This window comes from Miniopterus schreibersii (assembly GCF_964146895.1).
Source record: "Miniopterus schreibersii genome assembly, chromosome: 7".
Classification (NCBI taxonomy): Eukaryota; Metazoa; Chordata; class Mammalia; order Chiroptera; family Miniopteridae; genus Miniopterus; species Miniopterus schreibersii.
This window is the reverse complement of record NC_138108.1, coordinates 19,855,949-19,874,205: the sequence shown is the minus strand read 5'-3', so window position 1 is coordinate 19,874,205 and position 18,257 is coordinate 19,855,949. Positions and strand designations below refer to the sequence as shown.

The window sequence follows — 18,257 nt, the reverse complement described above, 5'->3', positions numbered from 1 at the left end:
CCATGTCTTCATGGTACAGTCAGGTGAAAATCTGGAGGTGACCCAGTTCATGGAGCACAATAGTCAGGTTAACTCAGCAGTTAGCCATTAATTGCATTTCCCCATGTCTTTCACCACCACTGATTGAGAAAATGTAATAATTATGACTCTATGGGAGAGTGCATCCTCTGTTAAGCAAGTGCAGGTTGGTGACAACGGAGGACATGTTAACAGGCACCTCAATGTCCTTCAGAACGCAGAGCCTCCCCCTCGTCACGTGGGAAATCTGGATTACTCTCATTCCATCTCCTAAACATACCCACGTTCCATAGAAACAATTGGCAGAGCCCAAAAGTGCATCACATTTTAAATCATGCCACTAAGGTTACCGAGGACGAAGACATTCCTAACAAACCACAAATTTTGGAACACCTGGCATTTTTGGCTAGAAGTTAGTGCTTTGCAGCCTCAATTTACAGTAAATTACTGACCATTATTAAACGTTCATTAAGCACAGTGAGGGAAGGTGGGCAGAGAGACTTGGGGAGTGACGGAGACACACGGGCTCGCACCGACTGCAGAGGCGGCCGGTGGGGCCTGTGGGGCCCACGCTCAGCCCTCGGACAGTCTGAGGGAGCGCCGGCTCCCAAACAGGGCTGCGAAGAAGAATGGGAGGGAGGCCAAGAATAAATGCTGAAGCTGTGTGACTGAAAAATGATAATTTAATGCATATGCTTTTAGGAATGTGCTTTTGTGTATTGTGTGGGCGGAGGGACACTATTGGTCAGGGTTAGTTGAATACAGAATTCTGACATTTTAATGAACTTGTTTTTGTTCTATGAAGAAGAGAAGGAGACTTGGAGAATCTTCCAAGACGTGTTTAAGATAGTTTGAGGGCCAAAAGCGGAATGCATAGGGAGTTAATATATGGTATCGGATTAGCAGAGCTGGCTTGGTGGAGGGCGGGCAGTCCAAAGGAAAATTTAAGGGTTCTGCTGCAAACATTCAGAAGTTTAATATAATTTTCCCGTTTGTAGTGGTTTGTTTCCTTTGAGGTTTCTTGGGTGGTTCCTCCCTTCACTTTTTTTTGCAAAAGATCTCTTTGTGGAATTTGGTTCCTGAGATACCATATGCATGTAAACATTAGAGAGGAATTACGGTATATTGAATTACTCCATATTTTTGAACGGAAAAATAGAAATTCAGAAATTGTCGGGAGAAGGGGATGGTGAGGGCTAAGAGCTGCCTTTTCCAAGCCACAGGTTGATGCTTCTGTAATAGATTCCATGTGTTTCTTCTCCACTCAGGCTGACTTTGGCCAACAGTAGGCAAACATTAAATATTCCCTCTTGAGAAGGAGAGGCATAAACAGGACTCGGTGGCACTCTGCTCTGAGGTCAGCCATGCTCTTCCCCTCAGAGGTGTGAGCAGTTTGTTTTCACCAGTCTGTTGTTCACTTTTATGTTTCCTAACCCACATTCGAGGCCTTCCCTGCGGAAATTCCTGCCTGGGAACCCTGAGAAGGGAAGTGAGAAGGCCAAAGACCCCACTTCCTCTCTGCTGCCAGCATTAGCCAACACTTTTCTGCTGTCTCCACAGCCCCTGCCAGCGAGCGCCCAGATCTGGGTTCCCATTTCCTCTTTTCTCCCACCTCCACCCCGACCCCCACTTAATCACATACTTGGCACGAGCTCATACTGGATTTTTAGAGCTGAGTAGAAACTCAAAAGAAACACCTTGGAGCCAGTCTTCTAGCTTAGGCAGGTGAACCACCGAGCAGATAGGACAAGCCACTGGGTGGTCACTGCTTAGATTTCCATGAGAGTACATTCTCTGCTGACCTTGGGTCTGACCTGCAGGCACTCAGCACCATGTGGAATTCCTTTCCCTCTGGGTCAGCACTGAGCTGGGCAGAGCAGCTGGTCCAGCTCGGCTGGTTCCCTCCTTTGCCCTAACATGCCACCTGGCAGTGCCTTCCCGGGATGTTGAAATGACCTGATCTTCTGAAACGAGACCTACCACAAAGAGGTGAAGGGTAGCAAACAAGCCTCCCTTGTTTCCGAGGCCACTGTCTCCTCACTGGCCCGCACCTCCCCGGCATTCTGCCTCTCTGGATGCTAATGGGCTGCCCCATACTTCTGAGCGCCAGGTTGGCAGGAGCCAGCCTTCCACTGAGGCGCTGGGGAGACATTCTTCTCTGGGCATTTAGGGAACAGCAATTTCCACATTTGTCTGCTCTCCGAGGTGGACAGAAGAGGCTGATGAGAGCCTGAAGCCATTTGGTGGCCTCATTTATAATTGCTTACTATGGGAACCACTGGCAGACTTGGCTTTCATGCCTGGGAAGGATGAGACCAAAGGCTGACCCGAAAGCCAACGATCGCCAAGATGAGTTACATGAATAAGCAAAAGGGAGCCACTTTTTTCTCTGCTCTGCACTCAGGCCTTGCCAGCCATTTAAATAACACCACTGTGGCTGTTCTCTGAATCCACTTCATTTGCCTTCCTTTGGGTTATTTTTCCCCCCTTTTAGACAGAGATTTGCAGCTCCCTTCAGGATTCAACTGCAACTTTGATTTCCCTGAGGAGCCCTGTGGTTGGATGTATGACCATGCCAAGTGGCTCAGGAGCACCTGGACCAGCAGCACCAGCCCAAATGACCGGACGTTTCCAGGTAAGCCAGCTGCAAATTAAGAGACAAAAGAGTTAATGCCAGCTTTCTGAAGCCACGTTTTCAGCTCACACTCTCTGACAGGCTTTATAATTGCCCACCACAGACCAATCCTCTGCTCTTTGCCCGCAAACCACCACAGTCTTTGCTCACCACGTCACCCCACAGAATAGCGGGTTGGTGGTTTCTACCCTCTCTTGTGATTATAGGCTGGCCTGGAAGCTGGGAGGGAGTGAGAGAGGCCAAGATAAAAGAAGAGGAAGAAAGAAAGAGCCGTTGGGAGGTCTAGGAGATGGGATGAGAATGTCCCCTTGTTCCCGTAGCCAGTACTCGCTGCCAGCATCACAGAGCCTCTTGTCAACTTCAAGCTGGGTATTGTTCCTAAAATGCCCCATTAGGAAACCATAGCCCTCGAGTCTGACTTACCTTCTCCTTGGGTGTCATCGCCTCTGTAACAAACCAAGTCAGGGGCCTGAAATCTGCCACACCCAAGGGTGTCCAGCAGAGCTGCCGGGGACTGTCCTCTCAGAGTCCGATTTCAGAACCCTCGGCCTTCTAAGTAGGTAGAAGCGAGTCATCGACCATCTCCACCGGCACACGCTGGTACAGTGATGTTCTGATAGATGTTTAGCAACCAGCTCTCCGAGGATTAAAATACCCTGCTTTGTGATGTTTGCCACTTTCTATGGTGTAACCCTCCTACTGTGGTCAAATTCAAGTACCAGCCATCACTGGAGGTGGAGAGAAGGGCAGCAACACAGCATTGTAGAGTTGTTTCCCATCAGACAGTCATAATACACATAACTTTGGGAGCATCGGTACCGGTAAATTGTATTAAAATAATTAAGAAGTGTCAAGTTTTGAGAATTTATTACCTTGAGTTTGTAATATAATTTATTTAATTGTAGCTGTATATAATTTAATTATTAATAGTGCTTGCATTTAACCACTGGCTTGCAAAATTCCAGATAATTTAACAATGGGCTCTCACAAACATTGGCTCCAGCACACCAGGCATTAGCTTTCAATTTTCCTACACCCCTGGCCTGGACCTTGGGTCCCGGTAAGCATTCGAGAGGAAAAGGGTTAATTCTGGAAATTAGTAGATTAAATGTTGCCTGACTAGAGAATAAAAGGGGAAAAGGACCGCCCCTTCTGCAGGGTTCCCGAGAGCTGCTCCCCTGCCCCTCAATGCAAGAACTGGCCATGGCCCCTGTCCCCAAGGGAGGCAGTAGGACAGACGCCAGGAGAGCACTGCGGCCGCCTCCTGACACAGCCTGCACTTGCTTTCCCAGAGGGTCACAGCGTCTGTTCTAGAGAAAAACATTTTCATATTTCAAGTGTTTATCTCTTCAGCATTCGAGTGCTTGGAGAGATTAGTATCTGAAGATCACCGCAGCCTCGGGCAACGGGAGAGAGCACTTACCCTCGTCCCAACCTCAATCACCCTCCCTCCCCTCATTCACTGCAATAATGTTTAATTAATATAATGAGCCTCCTGCACGTTGGAAAAAATACTTATTTTTATAACCCAGCCTGGATTTTTCATTTTATTTCCTCTCCTTTGAGACTTGGCCCAATTAATTGGCTGTTCTCCCAACCCCCACTTTTTATCTTAAAGATTCGTAGGGGATATGTCTGTGTGTGTGTACGCATAGTGTTTATATGTGTGTATTTTTGGTTTATACGTGTCTGTAGGTGTTTCTTTCTCAAGGTGTTTGGGTCTTTTGTGTACATGCATATGTTTTGTGTTTTTATATGTAGGTATAGATGTATTTATAAATATGTATGTGCATGTGTCTGTAGATTTGTGTTTGTGTCTGTGGTTTATATGCATGGGTGTGAATAAGAGGGAAGCTTGGCAGAGGCAGTTTGAATACAGGGACATAGGTGAAATAGCACGGGGACATTTCCTGGCTCCTATTCAGCGTTCATCTTCAGGTGCTTTCTAATAATTCAGCCTCTTGCACTCTTCTGAGCAGATTTTCTCTAAGAATGTCTGTGGCCAGCCCAGCTCAGGCTACAAGTCCACCAGTTAGCAAGTGACACTTCTGGGATAGCTTAAGTTACTCTCCGTTTGACCCTAGCCTTTACCTCTGTTCCATGGCCTGTTCGCCCTGCCTCCCCCTGGTCCAACTGTCGCCTTCACCTGAATGTCCCACCCTCCGCCCTGGCTCCCCGTGGGGATTCTACTTCTTGTCCTCATTTGGTTGATTCATTGCAGCCCGTGGCTGGTAGGGCTCTTCAGAGCCAGCTCGCAAAGCGGGCAGAGTCCCAACCTCTGGCTGGCCGGATGGGGACAGGAGGGAAATGCGGGCCATAAGGAACTGCTAGATCTAATGGTTTTTTTCCCCTAAGATGTTGAGAAGGAAAATAATTATGTTCCTCCTCCAGAGGAATCCCTGAAGTTTGGAAAAGTGGCACTTGTAACTTGCCTCCAGAAAACAAAATCATAATATTGTCTTCAGAGCCCTTCCTTCTCCCCTCTGCTGATTTAGAAAATCATCTGCTGTATTTCCCGTGTTCCTTCTCCTTACAAAACTGGATACTGGCCTTTAAGGAGGAGAGGAGAGAAAGCCCTTTCTGTTCAGGGTGGTCCTTTCTTCTTCAAAAAAAAATGGGGCCCTGAGGGGAGCCGTTGGGAGAAAGGAAACAGCTGTGCTTGGTTAGGGGCAGGGCAGATGCTAATGGGATCAGAGTGGCCGACCTTCCAAGTCAAACCTGAAAGCCATCGTGTCACCCACACATCCCCATCTCCCAGAGAGGAGCCCACTCCACTCTTTAAGAAGAGTGTGCCATATGTTGTACCCTTTTCTTTGGTTGGTAAACAGAAGTAATTACATTTAAGAAAGGAGGTGTCTCCATCAAGTAGGGAGAAAAAAGAAGGAAGGAAAGGAAAAGGGAAATGGCCGTGTTGAAATATCACACACAGGCCATTTGGTTAGATGTGTCTGTGGAAACCACTTACATTCCTAAGATATTTTCTGATTTCTTTTCTCATGTTTTGTTTTTTCTTGTTTGTTTTTTTTCTCTTTTCCTTTTAAGTAAGCAATTAGTTCTGTTCTTTTGGCTAGCGGTGGTGGTTGCTTAAGGCTGACAGGACACCCACTGGTTTCATTCCACTGTTTTTGTTTTTCAGGATAGTCCTTTCAAGCCACTCGGAATTTCTTTTTTTAGCTCTTTGCTTGTGCTCAGAAGCCTGGAGTGTGTTCACACCCGCCCCTGGGGAACCTGTTCCCAATTCAGTGACCCCTGGTGGTTACCGAGGAGCCCGTCCCATGTTCTCTCAGAGGCCACTCTGTCTTTTCTCTGTAGCTACGATGACACAGAAAATATCTCCCCTAGTGGGAGTTTTAAGGAAGATCAGATTTAGGTCTTTAAAGAACAAGGCAAAAAGTCCTTGAGGTGGCCCATTTGTCAATATACTAGCCACATGTGGCTATTTTAATTTCATTAGTTAAAATTAAATACAGCTAAAACTTTGGTTCTTTCACACCAGCCACATTTCAAGGGCTCAATGGCCATGCTGTAGTGGACACTGCAGGTATAGGACATGCTCATTGTCACAGAATGTTGTCTTGGCGAGCACTGCTCCAGCACCATTAGGCATTAACACGAGAGTGACCTCTGAGACCCTCGCTGCTACTGTTCCTTGGTCTGCTGTAAAGCAAGAAGCAAGTAACTAGAGGGATGTGCCATCTCTACTATCCTTTCATGGGAGTGTTCCATGACTGGTATTTTGGTCATTGTTTCGTTTTACCTCAGTGCCCAACCACAATAAAGTAAGCAAGTAACATAGCATTGGCTAGTATAGGAACTGCTTCATTCAGTCAAAAGGAGCATGCTAAATAAATACTAAGCAATACCATTAATAGTAATAATAATCATTTTTGTTGTTGTTATTGTCAGGAGCAAGACAGGAAGACTAGAGATACAGGTACTGTGCCAGGTTAGCTTCAGAATCCTCAGGTGTGTGGTCTCCCTAAACGTGTGCTCTTGTACAAACTTGTTGACCTCATGTAAGGTGATTACAGTATGACTTCATTTCAATAACTTCAAATCATGGAAGTGATACAAAGAAAAGTGGCAAAGCCTACTTGGAAGAGTATGCCATCGTGTAAGGACAGAGCTTAGCTGCCTCGCGTTCATATGTTTATTAGATTGAGAGAACAGAATCTTTACTCTGGGTTCCAAAACAAGCTCAAGTGGGAGTGAATCAAGAATACAATGTTCTGAAATATTTGAATTCTACAGATGGTGGCTATTCCACCAAATGTACATGGTAGACATGGGCTGTTTGGATGCAGATTAGGCCACTTATAAGCTCTGCTAGAATGGAGGGCCAAAAAGGTGGGACACACAAGAAGAGAGTAAGCGTGGGTCAGGATGGTGGGCGGATGGTTGCACAGAAATCAAAGGAAATAGTTGATGAGTGAACTTGCTTGTAATGGGAGTGATTTTTGCCAGAGAGCTACTGTTGACTCTGTGAATTAAAAAGCAACTCCCTGAGCTCAAAAGACCTTCCCCATAGATGGGACCAATGGGAACAGACAACCCAGACACAGGATTGTCATTTGCTTGAACTGCCTTGAGAAAGAGGTCACTGTGGCTTGGCTGGGGCCCTGCAGCCACTGCAGATACTGAGACAGGAATTTCTCGGGCTTAGATCATGATAGATAATTAAATAGCAGGAGCAGCTTGGCCAAAAGAAAGCCAATGTTCAAGCCATAACTTCAACTGGAAAAGAAAGCATAGATGTCCTTCACTAAGGAAAGTAGAAACACTTCTCTGGCTTTATAGAAAAGGCAGCTGTCGAGAGGACTCCTTTTTTTGAAAGTCATGATTGCTTGAGTTTCCCGGCAGTGTGTGGATTGATACTAAAGGAGCAGAATGATGGCAAGACTGCCTTCATTGCAAAACCTTCATGGAAGCTGACATACCAAAACAAAGCTTTAGGTAGACTCCTGCAAAGACCAGGCCTGAAACCCCAAATTGTCCACAATTGTAAACCTTGAGAACATCCTGCTGAGTTCATCCAAAGTCAGTGTTTCCTTTCACTGGTTGTTAGTTCGAGGACCTTAGTGAGACAGACTGACCTTGGGAGGCCAGCTGAGGGGCTGACTCATGTTTTAAGCATGACCTATACAAAGAGACTCCATCTCCTGCAGCACTAAATATTCTTTCAGATGGTTGCTCTAGTAGGAGGGTGAGATGCTAGCCAGGAGATGTACGTACTGGACAGATGGTGTGTTTGGCTTCATGATAGCCAGAGGATCAGGCTGGTGATTTATTTCAGGGTTTGGTATGGTGGGGACACTGCGGTTCCACTGCTGTTGGGCCAGACGCTGTCATGTGTTCACAAAGCACTTACGCAGCTGAAGCCAGATGTGGCTGTAAATCGCCAGGTGAAACATCAGGAGACCCCTTTTAGAGACGGCAGCAGGTTAAAACTCCCGAATGACCCTGTCCTCTGCACTTCCTCCCCACCCTTTCGAACTCCTGTTGTTCATTCCCATGTGATTGTTTTCCCTGTATCGTGGGTAACAACAGATGTTTTGAGTCAGGACCCTCGCAAAATGCCTCCCAAGTATGTCAGGTCTGGGAGGAGAGGGATTGTATCTCTGGGACATGATTTCTTCATTCTCTGTCAACAACTGAACACGTTTCCTTCCCATTGCCTTTTTGCTGGAAGCTCTCCGTTGCCGGCATCACTGCCACCAGGTACAAGAACAAGATGACAGCCTCCAGCAGGCAGGGCTGATTCGTAGCTAGTCAATTGTCATGTTCTAGCAACCTTTGAACAATTCAAAGGACTCTTCCTTAAAGTCCAAGTGACTCATTAAAGTGGCCTACCCATGCCATGCCAACCCTTTGCTCTATCAAGCATTCAGCAGCCAGTGTGTGCTTAGCAATCCCTCTGTGTTTGGCAGTAATGGGCCATAAACTGGGATGTTCCAGAAGAACAGACTTCACTTTTACAAGTGTGTTTCACTACAGCACATCAGTGGTGCCCTAACTTAAAAGAACAGAGGCCCTTAGCTGGGGTGGGGGTGGGGGGGTCAGTAGAGACCCACCACTCTAACTAAAGACCTGGAGAATGGCCAGTGAAATGAGCAAAGTTGTGTTTCCTGGGGAAGCAAAGACTAAGGGTCTTCATTCTTCATGAGTGGCAATGTCTGTAAGTCAGAGGACAGATACTGGCTGTGCTCCACCAGAGATAGAAGGGGAGGACATGTGTCTAAATGACAGCAGGAAAACTTAAAACTGAATTTAATAAGTTCCCGGCCGTTAGGGTTGTGACCCAGAAAACACATTGCCAATGTGGCCTATGGAAACTTCTTCCCTGGGAAACTTAAAGCAAAGGGTGGACAGCTGTTCTGGATGTTTCAGCATCATTCCTCTGGACGGCAGGGCTGTGTCTCCATCCAGGATCATGTATTATTTTATTTCATCTAGCACAGATTCACACACAGATATGTGAGAGTGCACCATGTACAACTGTGGCTGCCTGGTTTCTGGGATTAGGATGATGGATTTGGGAACCGTCTTATTCCTGAAAACATCTTTACTGTCCTCAGGCCATACTTCCCTTTGAGTCTTGGATTAGTCTCCCCAAGTTTTTGGTGCTCTTTCAACCCTTTTTCTTTCTTAAAAAGCAAGAAGGCAGGCACAGGAGGCAGTGTGTATAGCCATAGTAGTAGAGATAAAAGACAATAGTTTTATCGAGCTCTTGCTGTGTCCCTGTTACTGTGCATTTCCTCCTCCTCACACCCTGTGCAGTAATGTTATTACACTCATTTTACAGACGGGAAGACTGAGGCTTTAAAAGATTAGTGAAGTCGGGGCCAAGATTCCAGCCAGGGTGAGAGGCCATCTTTGGTCCAGTCAGGGCTCATACCCTACTTCCATCACTCTGTAGCTAGGGTGTCAGACACATCACTTCAGTTCTCTGAGCCTCACTTTCTTTTTTTGGTGAAAATGGGCGAAATGATACTTATTTCATAGGGAAGATTACATAAAGTAGGCAGACAAAGCCTCCAGTGTAATATCTGGCACATAGTAGGTGCTTAGTTAACATCGGTTCCCTTCCCCCTGCTTCTCCTCTCCCCCTCCCTGGGATTTTCCTGGTCTCGGCCATTCCTTCATGATGTCCTGGTTCTAATCAGGCCTCTCTCAGTGACGGGCGGGGACATTTTGCAGCTCAGTGTCCCTCCGACTGATGTCTACTGCTAATTCCTTAAATTTACATATCATCTTTCTTCCCTCCAGCTCATAGCACTTAACAGACAAGTGGGACACAAATGATTTAACTAAGTGAAATTCAGAGGCCTGCTTGTCTTGAGATTCTGCAAACCAGTGGATTAGCTCAGATGTCAGCCCTGAATTATGATCCCTCAGCTGCTCGTGCTTAGCACGCCACCAGCATTAACTCCCCGGTCTTCCAGTGGCCCTTTAAATCATGCACAGTGATTATCATCTTATTGCTGGGAGGGGAGAGCGGGAGCTCGGGCCCCTGGGAGAGGAGTCTGGGAAACCTTTGGCCTCACTGCGCTTAAGTTTTAGCCACAGGATGAGTGAATAGCACAGACCCAGGTAACACCCAGCCAGCCCAGCTCTTTACACCTCCACACACGTTTTCCTCACTAAATTCTAACCATTATGACACGATTCCCCTGCCGCTTCATGTAAATTCACACAAGTGACAGTATTTCTGCCAAGCACTTTTCAGGCAGCAAGGGGGTCTTATTTGTGAAACTGTGAAGGAAGAAGGCTGAATAATAAGTCTCTGAAAGCTGGTTGCCTTTATATCTGGGTGGGAGACAGCTAGGGCTTGGGAATGACTGGGGCATGGGAGCATCTGGGGGTTCTCACTGGTGACTCAGTGGATGGCGGTGCCACAGGCACCCTGCTATTACTAGTTCAACTCACCTTGAAAAGAGCTGTTGGCTCAGGAGGGTGGGAGGGAACTGTGAAGAGATTTCATGAGTCTGAGGGATCACTAGAGGCTAGGCGATTCGCCCTCTGTTCTTACTTCCAATACATAGCCTCATATCATTCTTTACCCATGTGTTTGTCATTCGGTCATTCATGGGTACAGAATTTTTTTGAGTAGTGCCATATATATGTCACTATTTAGGGGCTGTGAGAAGAAGCCGTATTAAGCCTTATGTGTATAATACCAGGACCTTTTTATCTAACTGGGCCGATAAGAAAGATACACATGAAACAGTTAAGTTATAGTATAAGGCAGTGGGTGTTAACCTGCTGAAATGCATGAAAAAAGTGGCCTCCAGTCTTTGTAAACACAAGGTGAAATCAGTGAAACAGTCTGTAAATGCTCGAGCTGTTGAGAGAAGTTAATGCTGAAATGTGCCAGAAGGGTTCAGAGAAAAACTAGCCAAAAAGGTGGGATTGGTGGATTGGTCAGGGAGGGGGAATTACAGTAAGAGGAGTGGAAGGAGCAATGCCCAGTAGGGAAGTCAGTTTACCATGAATAGAGTGTGATTGGTTGCCCGGGCTTGGGGCAGGGCACCTGGGGCACAGCTGAACTGAAGAGTGTACTGTCTGAAGGTGGGAACACAATGTCCAGTCTGGCTCTACTACTTACTAGCCTCTCTACCTTGGACAAGTCACTTGAACCTTTCTGAGCCTCAGTTTTTTTCATCCTGTGCAAAGTAGGGTTAATAAAACCGAGCTCTCAAACATATAGCAAGGATTAAACAGAATAATGCATACAAACATGCTTTGTAACCTGGAAAGCATTATGCAAATATGATATGACATAATTATTATCATTAACAGCAGTAGTAATGAGATCTGATAGGAGAAGCATAGGTTTAGAAGCGTGTTAAGTGTCTGGTTGTGGCACCAGTGTCTCCTCCCTCGGCAGATCCCCATCATTAACATTCTCAGCTGTAGGCAGCTGCCTGGTTATCTGTGCTGACTTTGGCCTTGAAGAGGTCTTATATTGTGGGGTATTAGACAGGCATGGCTTTGAATGGTTAAGGAGACGCAAACTGGAATCCCAACTATGCATCCTAAGCTGCTTTCATTTGACTTCAGGGCAGGGGAGCTTCTAGAGCAATAATCCAGAGACTGTGACCAGAAGGGGCTCAGGGAAGCCACAGGAGAGGAGAGAGGTGGCTGGGAGGAGAGGGGTAGGATCTGTTTCTGGGCCACTGATGGGAGGAAGGACTGTCACAGGTTCAGCTCTCAATAGAAAGATGATGTCAGCAAGAGTAACAACAGCAAACCAGTGCTTTCGGAGCTCTGAAGTCCTCGCCTGTCCTTCCCCGACAAGCCCAGGGTGTTCACAGACCCTGCTGAGTAAGAAAGCTCTGTGCACATGTCTCTGATTAGCATGACCCTGAGGTGTCTGGTGTGCTGGATGTGAGGTGCAAAAGTGTCCCTGCCATCTCACGGAAGTGTTCAGCGTGAGAGGTTTCAGGGCCAACAAGGAGGCAGTGAGGTTTTCTCTTCAGATGGCACCTTCTTCTCTGTACAAGTGGCCAGAACACTCCTGCCAAGTTGGATTTTCAGGTGCAGGCCCCCATACCTGTGTCTGCAGGGCCTGAGGTCTGCAAAGAGGAAGAGGAGCTCCATTTTTCACATAGTGTCGGATGTATTTGAAAACTAATCAGCTAAAAGGCCCATTCTCTGAACATTTGGACGTGTGAAACCTTAATTTTCCAGCATGTGTGTATTCTCTACCAAATGCATAGCCTTTGTTAGTGATGATGACAGCGCCTGTTTTCACTGGAGCTGTGTTTGCCCGGCTGTCTGAGAAAGGCCAAGTTCAGGCCTCCCCAGGCTGGGCTGGGCAGGGAAGGGAGGGGAGCCTGTGAATCACCCCTACTCGGCTCTCACCCCCCTGTTCTCTCGAAGCTGACACTAAGCTTCTGATTTACGGTCGCCCAGGCACCATCTAGTAACGCTGGTGGAGACAGAAGGTTTTAAATGTCTTCCATTGGGACAGTGCCCAGCCAAGATGACAAAGGCTTGAAGCATAAACCACCTGGCAGAATCATCCTCTAGTCTAGCAGCCACCTCACCCCCTATAATTCAGTTCATTGACTGCATTGGTCCCTTGGGTAAGCCAACGGTGAACAAGATGCGAGTCTGGCCTCTTAGACTCTAGGGAGAGAACACAAGGAGAATCACAACCAGCCGAGACATAAGGCCAGCCGCGCCGGGTGCCATATGTAAAAGAGGCTCAGAGAAAGTGATGCTGAGGGACGGGCAGGAGGGACCGACCTGATGGAAAGACTCAAAGGGCTTCAAGAGGACGCAGCATTTGGATCCAGGCTCTGAAGGAGCTTTAAGAAAAGGGCGCAGGGCCTGGAGAGCCAGGACGTGAAAAAACAAGTCAGCCAAACTCTGACCCCAGCTTTTCCCTGGAGGAGCAACAGCTGCAAAGCGGTGTCTTTCCCAGGCGTTCACCGGGAACCTCTGTTTGGCTTGTTTCCCCCAGATGACAGGAATTTCTTGCGGCTGCAGAGCGATGGCCGGAGAGAGGGCCAGTACGCGCGGCTCATCAGCCCGCCGCTGCACCTGCCGCGCAGCCCGGTGTGCATGGAGTTCCAGTACCAGGCCACAGGCGGCCGCGGCCTGGCGCTGCAGGTGGTGCGCGAAGCCAGCCAGGAGAGCAAGCTCCTCTGGGTCATCCGCGAGGACCAGGGCAGCGAGTGGAAGCACGGGCGGATCATCTTGCCCAGCTACGACATGGAGTACCAGGTGGGACGGCGACGGGGGGCCTGGTGATCTGTGTTGCAGTATTTCAAAGGGCCGAGGGTGCCCATTCATCATTAGGGAGCGTGGTTAAGCGCTGGTGTTTTCCCTGTGTTTCTCACGTTGCCATGGCAACTAAATGACACTCTTATTTGTTATTCAGAATGTGCCTATCTCTACACCCAGACTTGGTTCTTTGTTCCTCCTATTGCCTTTTCTATTGCTGAAATCTCCAGCAAATGTTTCTTCTCTCCATTTTATTTTAGATCCCTATCAGGTAGGCTGACACAGAGACCCAGAAGCCAGGGAAATAAACACAAACAGACCCTTCGCACACAGGGAAGAGGCCTGTGGAGTCCCTCAGACTCCAGGGTGGGGATGGAGGAGCACAGCCTCCCAGACCTGTCCCAGCTGGGGTGTGAACACAGGCAGGGGAGGGCTGCTGTGTGTGCTTAGTGGCCAGCGGACCAGAGAGACCCATCTCTGAATGAGCAGTTTCTCTCCCCGTGGCTCCAGGAGTTGAGTTCTATTATCTCTGCCCCACAGAGCTAGAGACTGAGGCACAGATGGGTATGCGCAGCTGTGGGCTGAAACTCGGTAGAGTAGACACACTGTGGAAGAGGTGACTAAGAACCAGCCAAAGCATTAACCTGCTCCTCCCCAGACGAGAAGCAGCAACAGATGGCTGGAGAGGCAGCCAACTGCTCGCTTAGCTTGCCAGAGGACATGTGCTAGTTTGCGGAGAGAACCTGGGGAGGGCGAGAATGAGGAGTGGCTGGAGACCAGGGAGGAGAGGGGCTTCTGTGTGCAGTCTGCAGTCCCTCTCGAGGTCCTATGGTGTCGCGTTCCTCCCCACCCCCACTCACATACCCGCTTATAAACCTTTAATGCAGTGCATTGTTAAGTATCTGTTTGCATTTTTGTCTCACCCACTGGATGGTGAGATTGTCAAAGGGTCTTATCTATTAGGTTTTGTAACTGGCCTTGTGCCTGGCACATAGTAGGTGTTCATCAAACTAGTGGTGAAGGAACAAATAATTTCCCTCCTAGTTGTAACAATGGAGCCATAAGACAGTGTTACCCCCAAGGCAATCTAAACTTGCATACTATATTTCTCACCTTATCCCCGCCTGCTCATGTCTCCTGAGTTTCCAAATACCTGGATTGGGCATTTGAAAGATTTATGAGAAATGAACCTCAAAAATGCTAGGGAAATTTTAACCCTTCTTTAAACGTACTCTGAATGTGTTCCTTTTACTCCACATATTCGAGTTACTAGACAACAGCATCCATCACCTTGTAATATATATTTTTAATCCCTTCAAATACGCATTTGATTTGAACCAACTCTTTTTAAATTAAGATTTCAAGCACTGTAGCCATGTGGTCAACAGATGTGTACCTGGATCAGTAACACACACACTTGAAGCTGCAGTTAACAGAAAATCAGGACTCCTTACACTGTTTGGACCAGGAGGCTCAGCTAACGATGGCTCTTATTCATCTCGCTTCTAGATTGTGTTCGAGGGAGTTATAGGAAAAGGGCGTTCAGGAGAAATCGCCATTGATGACATTCGGATAAGCACTGATGTCCCACTGGAGAACTGTATGGGTACGTGAATATCTGTCTCTCTGTGGCTCTTCCAAATGAGACACGGTGGGCTGGGATGTACAAGAGACGGCAATATACCACGCTCAGACACAGCTGCTACCCAGCGGGTAAGGCAGCGACAGTCTGCAGCAGGTGAGGTGTGAGCATAGCTGTGTCTTAGGCTGCATTCAGGATGGGAGAGGTGTCAGATCGGGAAAGCCTTACAGCCCCTGTTCCCATTCAGAAATAGACATGCACGAAGTATATGGAGATTCAGGGTGCTGAGACCCCATCATCAGACTCCAGCTTTTAGCAAAAAAAAAAATGCTAGAGGACAAGAACAACTGCCACTCAGAATTACATGCTGGAAAGGTTTGATGGATCTAATGGAAGCCTTTGCTGGGGAGCAAAAATAGTACATATGTTACATCAGAGCAATCACATAATTACCCAAGTAGTTCTTTTGCATGAATGAATTGCAGGGCATTATGGCATCTGAAGTAACATTTTAGATTTTGCTTTGAAGCAATCCCAGAATTATTGTCAGATTAAACACGCCACACCAGGTGACCGGTGTTCCCTTGGACAGAAGTGCAGAGCAGGCAGCCACCTTACATACACATTCTACCCAACTCACCCCAGGGACACCCCGATCATCTTCCATCAGAGCCACAGACATTCCTGAAAGCAAGAGGGAATCCTGAGAAGGACTGGAACCTGCTTTCAGTCGGCAGAGTGACTGTAATAACTCACCAAGTGCTTTTCTTGGCACATGGTCCTGGGTGTGTGTGTGCGCCTGGTGATGTCAGAAGCACCTGGGACTGCCCCAGTCCCTTCAGGCAGCTCTCAGGCCCCGGGCATCTAACAGTAATCCAGACTCTGAGAAAGTAATCAGTGGTAAGTGACTGATTACAATGCTTCTGGGACCCATTACTCTATGAAGGACTTTTTGTTCCAAAGCAACTTTGAGAATCTCTCCCCGCCCACCCAGCCCCCATGATGATGGTGTGTTAGACACAGTCTAGAGCATGTGGAGGACATGGGACACTTTCCGAGGGGTACTGTAAAAAAAACTGGAAGTCATCTTTGTAGTGCCCTATGTTTGCCAGATTCCTTATCTAACTCAAAATATTTTCTTTCTTTTTTTTCCAGAACCCATCTCAGCTTTTGCAGGTGAGAATTTTAAAGGTAAAAAACAATTCTTTTTGCATGCCTTTTCCTTCCCCTCATATGATGTGAATTTGATGGAGGGGATAAACCTCCAGATTTAGCAAATCTCACAAGAGAAAACATGCCACACCTTCCCGCCACTAGATGGCACCAACAACACCTGTAGGAGCAGGGGAAACAGGATTGAGATCCTCACTGTCTCTTGTTTAATTAAAGTTTAGAAACCTATAATAGAGACAAATAGGTTACAGATAAACCTTTCAGCTTTGCATTGTCCAACGGGGAGCAATGAGGCTGAAAATGCATGAGTGGTGAGAAAGGAGAAGCTGTGGGGAGACTGAACAACAACAAAAAATCAGTAGTAAATTAAAAGTGAAATGAGGTGGCAATGATTTATTTTAGCCTGAAGACGGTTTCTTTCCAGTTCCAATTCCAGGGTACCAAGGCAGCAGTTTCAATTAACCTTCGGTGAGATGCAGTGGTGCAGGCAGTGTTGTGAGGGAAGAAAGTTAGGGGCAGGACACAGTGATCATCCTAAAGAGGAAACGCTGCAGGATTTAGGGGCTGGTGTCTAATACAGGGACGAAAAAGACACATATGGTGCCTGGAATTAGAGCACTTTAAGCAGAGGACTGAAAAACAGAAAAGGACATTTTCTCCCTAATAAAGTAAATAAAGAACAGATCAGAAAGAGAATAATTTGGGGCGCTCGCCTCATCCAGGGGGGAAAGGGCCTCCAAGCTGGGGGATGGTTACCTGTGCTTCTATAATGCAGTGGGTTTCACATTTACCCTCTGTGCAATCCAGTGAGTTGGTACTGCTGAAGTGTCCACCTGGGTCCCAATGCTAAGTGTTTAGAAGCCACTCGAAATGCCTCACTTCGGTTGGCCTGGTGTAGAAGCGCACTCGGAGACACTCACCCTCACCCGGGACCGGGACGGGTTTTTCATGACCTACTTTACGTAATCAGTTGCGAGGGTCGCTGGGCCCTGTTTGAGCTGGCTGGCCTTCACCCTGTAGGTGACAGCATTTCGGAGATAAGAGAAGTCAGTTTTATATCTGAGTCTAGACTCATTATCTTCACTCTCATTAATCTGTCCAGCTCCTGGCTGGAAAGAGATGAATTTCCCGTTTGTCACCTAGATGCACTGTCTGACTCAAAATCATCTTGCCTAATTTGCCACTCATCAACCCACGGCCTTAAGACAGTGGGGAAGAAAGCGGCCGAACAGAGAGTGACAGACCCACACAGATTATCTTTTCTTTCTTTCTCACCTTCGTTGCCCCCCTGAACCCCTTCCCCAGACCCCATTGCACATTTTGAAGTATTAAGAGTCTTCGTGAGCCTGTGTTGGTGTTTTTGGGATATGAGACTTCTGTTCATGCGAATCTAAGTATGGGGAGGAAAGCTGAGGTCTAAACTGAATGACTTGGATTACAGTTGAATTCAAGTTCTAACCTTCAGGACCCAAGGTAACATTGATGTTGGGGAAGGGGAACCCGCTCATATTGTTTCACCGGACTCATGGGTTGTTGAGACTTGAAGCTCCCGGGCAGGCTGGTCGGAGGCTTCCAGCCACCACCGCAGACACTGCTCTGTGTGCGTACGCATGCCTGGGTCCCTGACTGACAGGCCCGGTGGCTGAGCGCTCGGCTTCTGTAGAATAAACAAACTGGGCACATGTGCTCTCCTTGAGGCTGTGTTTACCATGCAGCTTCACAGTCCAGTCATGTTCCCTTGTAAAAAATATATAAATAAAATATCAGCAGAGCCGTGGTGCTCATTTAGCCAAAATAAACACAGATCTTAGTGACTTGAAGGTAAGAATTTCCAGTGCTCCGGACTGGCTGGTTTAGGGATTAAGCAAAGGCCGAGCACGGGGGCATGGGTTGGCCCACGGCTGTTGTCCTGGGAGATAAAGAGCATCTTTGGACAGTTTCAGCCACATTGATGAGTTCGACATGGATCTCCAAATTGGTAGCCAAGTGAATCCAGGGCCAGAGTCTACTTTTGGGCTGAGGCCCATTGGACCTCAGTATACAGCTCTGTTTTGATTCAAGCAAAGCTTTCCAACGGGAGAGGAAAGAGGACCATTTGCTGTGTCTCACCTGGCAACT

The 18,257-nt window shown here is 47.4% G+C and overlaps 1 protein-coding gene across 4 annotated transcripts in view; it reads left to right on the top strand.

Moving 5' to 3' along the window:
* NRP2 (neuropilin 2) overlaps positions 1-18,257 on the top strand; it is a 113,022-nt gene that overhangs the window by 66,747 nt on the left and 28,018 nt on the right. For 2 of the 4 annotated variants that reach the window (XM_081142238.1, XM_081142240.1), the window contains exons 12-15: positions 2,513-2,653; positions 13,122-13,384; positions 14,894-14,990; positions 16,122-16,142. In XM_081142238.1, coding sequence (XP_080998364.1) covers positions 2,513-2,653; positions 13,122-13,384; positions 14,894-14,990; positions 16,122-16,142 — 522 coding nt within the window. Of the gene's footprint in view, positions 1-2,512; positions 2,654-13,121; positions 13,385-14,893; positions 14,991-16,121; positions 16,158-18,257 lie in introns of all 4 variants that reach the window. The other 2 variants (XM_081142237.1, XM_081142239.1) reach the window with 1 other exon arrangement.